At 21.2% G+C, this 5,361-nt stretch overlaps 2 protein-coding genes across 2 annotated transcripts in view; one reads left to right on the forward strand and one right to left on the reverse strand.

Annotated features, from left to right (window-relative positions):
* Positions 1 to 87: 87 nt before the first annotated feature.
* LOC102671778 lies at positions 88 to 1,898 on the reverse strand. Its single transcript, XM_006608231.2, has 6 exons — positions 1,839 to 1,898; positions 1,543 to 1,730; positions 1,384 to 1,441; positions 824 to 1,289; positions 572 to 739; positions 88 to 440 (listed from the first exon to the last, which is right to left on the reverse strand). Exons 1-6 carry the CDS (start codon positions 1,843 to 1,845, stop codon positions 302 to 304), a joined length of 1,026 nt encoding a protein of 341 aa, XP_006608294.1. The 5' UTR covers positions 1,846 to 1,898; the 3' UTR covers positions 88 to 301.
* A 563-nt stretch (positions 1,899 to 2,461) lies between these two features.
* LOC102677598 (metal transporter CNNM4) overlaps positions 2,462 to 5,361 on the forward strand; it is a 6,317-nt gene continuing 3,417 nt past the window's right edge. Inside the window, exons 1-6 of the mRNA XM_006608186.2 lie at positions 2,462 to 2,981; positions 3,566 to 3,857; positions 3,966 to 4,115; positions 4,200 to 4,355; positions 4,470 to 4,658; positions 4,744 to 4,919. Coding sequence (XP_006608249.1) covers positions 2,509 to 2,981; positions 3,566 to 3,857; positions 3,966 to 4,115; positions 4,200 to 4,355; positions 4,470 to 4,658; positions 4,744 to 4,919 — 1,436 coding nt within the window. The 5' untranslated portion in view covers positions 2,462 to 2,508. The remainder of the gene's footprint in view (positions 2,982 to 3,565; positions 3,858 to 3,965; positions 4,116 to 4,199; positions 4,356 to 4,469; positions 4,659 to 4,743; positions 4,920 to 5,361) is intronic.

The following is a 5,361-nucleotide window of genomic DNA, read 5'->3' on the forward strand; positions in this document are numbered from 1 at the left end:
CATATTCTTTATCTTTTTTTTTTTTTAATATAAAATGATTTTAAAAAAAGAATAATATATATACTCTATTTACTATTATTATATATAATACTCTATTTACTATTAATTCAATAAAAATTATGTTAAATTGTACATAACAATTATTTCAAAATTGATTAATTGCACACACTAAATTATAAATATTATAAGAAAATGTAATATCAATTTGTCTTTTAAAATTTAAATAATTATATAATCATTAAATTAGATAATTTTTGCATTAACATTATGCTAGTATTATATGACATTTGACCCTAAATTGTCAATCATTTTTAAGGATTAATTCATTTTTTCCTAATGTCAATAAATTTGATATATAATAAGGTACAGGTGTAATAAGTATACGTCGTTCTATTAATTTTGTTAAACATGCAACAATGTTATGACTACGAAATTCCCATCTGAAATATATTTAAATACATATAAAATCATAATTATATTGGAATTATAGAATACTGTATCATATTATAATTCTAATTGGAATATTATATGCTATGTTATATGTTATATATTCAATTTAAATAGAACTCACGTTGCACCTATATTTTCATTTGGTAATTTTGCCAATATATCTTTATGTGATAAAGGTATACTATGTCCATTTACAACAAGAACTTCTAAAATAGGAGGATTATCACCAAAACACGCTTCGGCATATTTTTTCCGTTGTTTTTGTTGAGTAAAATCTATACCTGTCTCTCTAAAATGTATAAAATATATGAAATAAGAAATATTTTTTTAAAAATTTTTATTATCTATCTAAAAATAATTTAAAGAAACTTACTTTTTATCAGGAGAACCATCTTTAAATATTAATATTTTATTAATATTTTCAGAATTCATTGTTCCTTCTTTTTTTTTCCAACATAATTCACTTAATGATTTAAGATCTCTACCCATTAATTTAAATCTTTTAGAATCTGTATAACCCAAACTTTTTACTATTGCTTCTAAAATCTCAGATGAAATTTGTTTTTTGGTAGAAAAAAAATATTTTTGTCCCACAAATAAAGCAAAAAAAATTGGAATTGTATATTGAATTTTTCCTTTCTTGGTTTTATTTTCAGTTAAGGAAACATATATAATGCCATTGTGTGCATTTATTTTTACATTAATTTTCATACCTAATGAATCAAAATGATCTTGCATAATATTTTGAATTTCTCTATTTATGATATAACTTGTAACTTTTGTAGGTCCTATTAATGTGTAACCATACCAAACTTTTTTATTACTATGCCAACTTATATCTGAAAAGTATAAATTTTATTATTTGCTATGAAATAAAGTATATATATAAATAAATTTTATATATATATGTACACACTCATATATGTATATTACCAATTAATTGTAATATTGATAATCGATCTCTTAAAATTTTCTTCTGAAGTTTAGCTTCCTAATATAAATAAAATAAAAAAAATAATATATAACAATATATAACAATATATAACAATAAATAACACTGGTAAAACCATGACATTTATATATAAAACTTACAGTAATAACTATTTTAACAATTTGTGCTACATTAACTGATGTAAAATTTTTATGATTTTTAACCAATTTTGATCTTACATCAGTCCATGATAATTCTGGAAAAATTGGTATTACAGATGATTCTAAATCTTCAAATTTAAATCTTTTAATAACATTAACTATCATTTGTTGAACAGATGGATATCTTGCTAAAAAGTTAAATAATATAAGAATAATCTTAATCCATTAATATTTCAATATAACCCTTTTAATTTATAAATAATAATTTATGATTTAATTAATCAAATAATACTAACCCGGCATTATATAAAATAAAAATAAAATAAATTGAATACTAAAATATCATTAAATAACATTAAAATAGTAAGATTTATAAAATTTTTTCAAAACCTATCAAAATTTTTGACAATAAACATAATATATAAAATGGCAAATTATTATTTCCCGCCAAGACAAAAATAATACCATAGATTAGCTATAAAATAGATTTATCATCCAATATATTTTTGTGTCATATTTTTTTGATTCAAAAGATTCATAGTTTTCGAATTATATGCGAAATTATTAATTCAGAATAGAATGAGAGATATTAAGACGAAAAAAATGATAATTAAATATAATCAGTTTTTAATATTGTTTATGATATCTATGGATATTAAAAAAACTAAAGATAAATCTAGACATGCATTTTTATAATATATAATTTGGAAACTTACGTGTTCTCTTCTTAAATTTCTTTTAATATTATTAATTCAATGAATAATTGATTTTACAAACAAAAACAATAAAAATTTTATAAATACAATAATATTATTTATATTTTTTATTTTTAAATCAGTATTTCAATTAATATAATATTCATTAAATTTCATGAGATGTTAAATCTACGCTACAATTAGTCTATGATAACGCGCAAGCGTAATACGAACATATGAGATTATAAATGCAGTACTACTTGACGATTTTATGAAGTTGTCACGGTGCACTTGTCGCATGATGGCGCAACATGTTGTTCGCTCAAGCACACCGGCAGCTCTTTTATTACTTATTTTTGTGACATTCAATTTAGCAAACGTTAATGCATTTACAAAATTGAAAATATCTAATAATTTAAGTGTCAAATCAGTGGATGTCTTTATTAAAAAACAGTCTTACATACGCGAAAATGTATCTACCACCTCAGGTTTTTTGATTGAAGTTCTTGGCACCGGTCTTGAAAATAATGTTTCATTACGTTGGTCACATACATTTGACAATTGCGATTCGGAAAACAAATTAAGTGCAGTTTGGATCTCACCAAATGGTAGTCGTGCGATATATAAGTTTGTCAAGGTTCCTAATTTTAAGGTTACCACAATCTATTTCTGTCTAAAAGTCGTCGGTGAAATATGGACCAATCTTGGAAGCAATTTTACTATCAGATTCCCAATACAATCAGAGTAAGTTAAATATTAGATAACTTGAATTCTTATCCAATCCATCATTTAAAAGAAAATTTTTTTTTTTTATAAATAATAGACATTTATTATATGATATGTATTTATTTTTTAACAAAATGAAAATCTCGATATTATTAATGACTTAGAAATTTTTTTATAAAATATTATAATTATAAATATTAAATATAATTTCTTTATTATAATGCAACGTTATAAAAGATTAGATATTTTATTCTATTTTATTAATGGTTTTATATTTAAATATTTAAATATAAATAATTTTAATTAATTGCGTAAAAAATTAATTAAAAAATAAATAAGTAATTTCATTTTAATCTATTTCCGAGTAATATTTTGCTTATATATTAGATACATTAAATATATAATTCTAAATATATAATATATAAACATCTATTATTTTAATTAAAATTAAAATAATATAATTATATTTCAGAAATAATAAATTTTTGCAAAATAAACTTTATTTAAAATTTATTTAAAAATTTTTCCTTAATTTAATTTTGTTATTATTTTTTTTGAAATAAATATTAATTTAATTCATTTTTTGTATCAATTATTCCCAGAAAATATTTTCGTATGCGTCGTGCAAATTTATTAGGCATTGTCAATGATGATCCCAAAAATCTATTGACTGAGCAAATCCATACAGATGTATTTATTGAAGGATTGAGAATAGAAACATCAGAAAAAGATCCTAGTTATAGTGAAGATGGTATTCCAGAAATACTTGCTGGAACTAAAACAGTTATAAGGTTATTTGGTTTTGGATTCACAGAAGATACTTTAATCACTTTCACTGATGAACAAGCAGAAAGAGGCACTATTTGTGATAAAATTAAAAGCAATGAATTTCTAGTAAGCATTTCCAATTTATTTTTTAGCAAAAATATGTAATTATAATAATTTAATAATAATTTCTTATAATAACAATAAATAATTTCTTTAAAATATGATTTATAATAGGTAAAAAATGTAAGAAATAATACTGCAACTATTGATGTAGTATTACCTCTTGGTTCACCTTTTTACATATGTGTAAAACAACCAATATATGAAAAGGAAAATCCAAATCTTCTACTCTTTAAACATCAAGGAACAGAAACATGGAATACTGTGAGTACTAAAATATAATAAAGATGAAATTATATTAAAAATTATTTTATTTTAGAAAAATTTATTAGAAATATTTATTTACAGATATACACATATGAAAAATTTTTGCCACTTTGGCTTAGTATTTTAATTATACTCATGTGTCTTACTTTTTCTGCTCTATTTTCTGGTTTAAATTTAGGACTAATGGCAATGGATAGAACTGAATTGAAGATACTTTGTAATACTGGAACAGAGAAGGTATTTCTTTTCTGCAAATGCTCCTTCCTAAATATTTCAATAAATTTTGTTTAATACATATAATTTTATAATAATTTAATAATTGATAATTTAATAATGATTTATTTATTAAAGGAAAAACAATATGCAAGAACAATACAACCAGTGAGAAATCATGGAAATTATTTGTTATGTTCAATTTTATTCTCCAATGTTTTAGTGAATTCAATTTTCACTATTTTGTTAGATGATTTAACTTCTGGATTAGTTGCAGTTATTTGCTCTACTCTAGCTATTGTGATTTTTGGTGAAATTTCGCCACAAGTAAGTAAACTAAATCTATAAAAATGTTTCATAATTACAAATAATTTGATAAATAAATAATAGATAAATTGCTTTATAACTTTAGGCTATTTGTAGTAGACATGGATTATGTATTGGAGCAAAAACAATTTATATTACAAAATTAACTATGATAATAACATTTCCATTGAGTTATCCTATTAGCAAACTTCTGGATTTCCTTCTTGGAGAAGAAATTGGTAATGTGTATAATCGTGAACGATTAAAGGAACTTGTGAAGGTATGCAAATTATAATAACTATTATAATTTTGCTTAATTTTCTATATTATAATTTAAAAAATTCATTATCATTATCATTATATTATTATAAAGATTTTTTCAAACTTCTTATTGTTATAAATTTTATCAGAATGAATATGGATAGATAATTATATTAACATCTAAATTCAATCATATATAAGTAAGATATAAATCTACTGATGTTTGTTTGAGTTTTTTATATTCTTCAGATATGTGTTAGATTACTTATCATTGAGAAACTTAATAAGATAACATTACATGCTTATATTATATACTATATTATATACTTAACTAAATAAAATAACTTTACATATAACTTATATTATATATTAATTCAAATTAAATTTATCTTTAAAATTATATTTCTATTTCTAAGATAAATTTACTTATATATATATATACATAATTTTACATATGTTATAT

Source organism: Apis dorsata, unplaced genomic scaffold, assembly GCF_000469605.1.
Source record: "Apis dorsata unplaced genomic scaffold, Apis dorsata 1.3 scaffold_29, whole genome shotgun sequence".
Taxonomy (NCBI): domain Eukaryota; kingdom Metazoa; phylum Arthropoda; class Insecta; order Hymenoptera; family Apidae; genus Apis; species Apis dorsata.

Bases quoted from the DNA above. Each gene is read 5' to 3' on its own strand.
- LOC102671778 (XM_006608231.2), bottom strand. The intron at 1,442-1,542 runs GTAAGTTTTATA...TATTTATATTAG, and splicing joins TTGTTAAAATAGTTATTACT to GAAGCTAAACTTCAGAAGAA. The intron at 1,290-1,383 runs GTAATATACATA...TATACTTTTCAG, and splicing joins ATCAATATTACAATTAATTG to ATATAAGTTGGCATAGTAAT.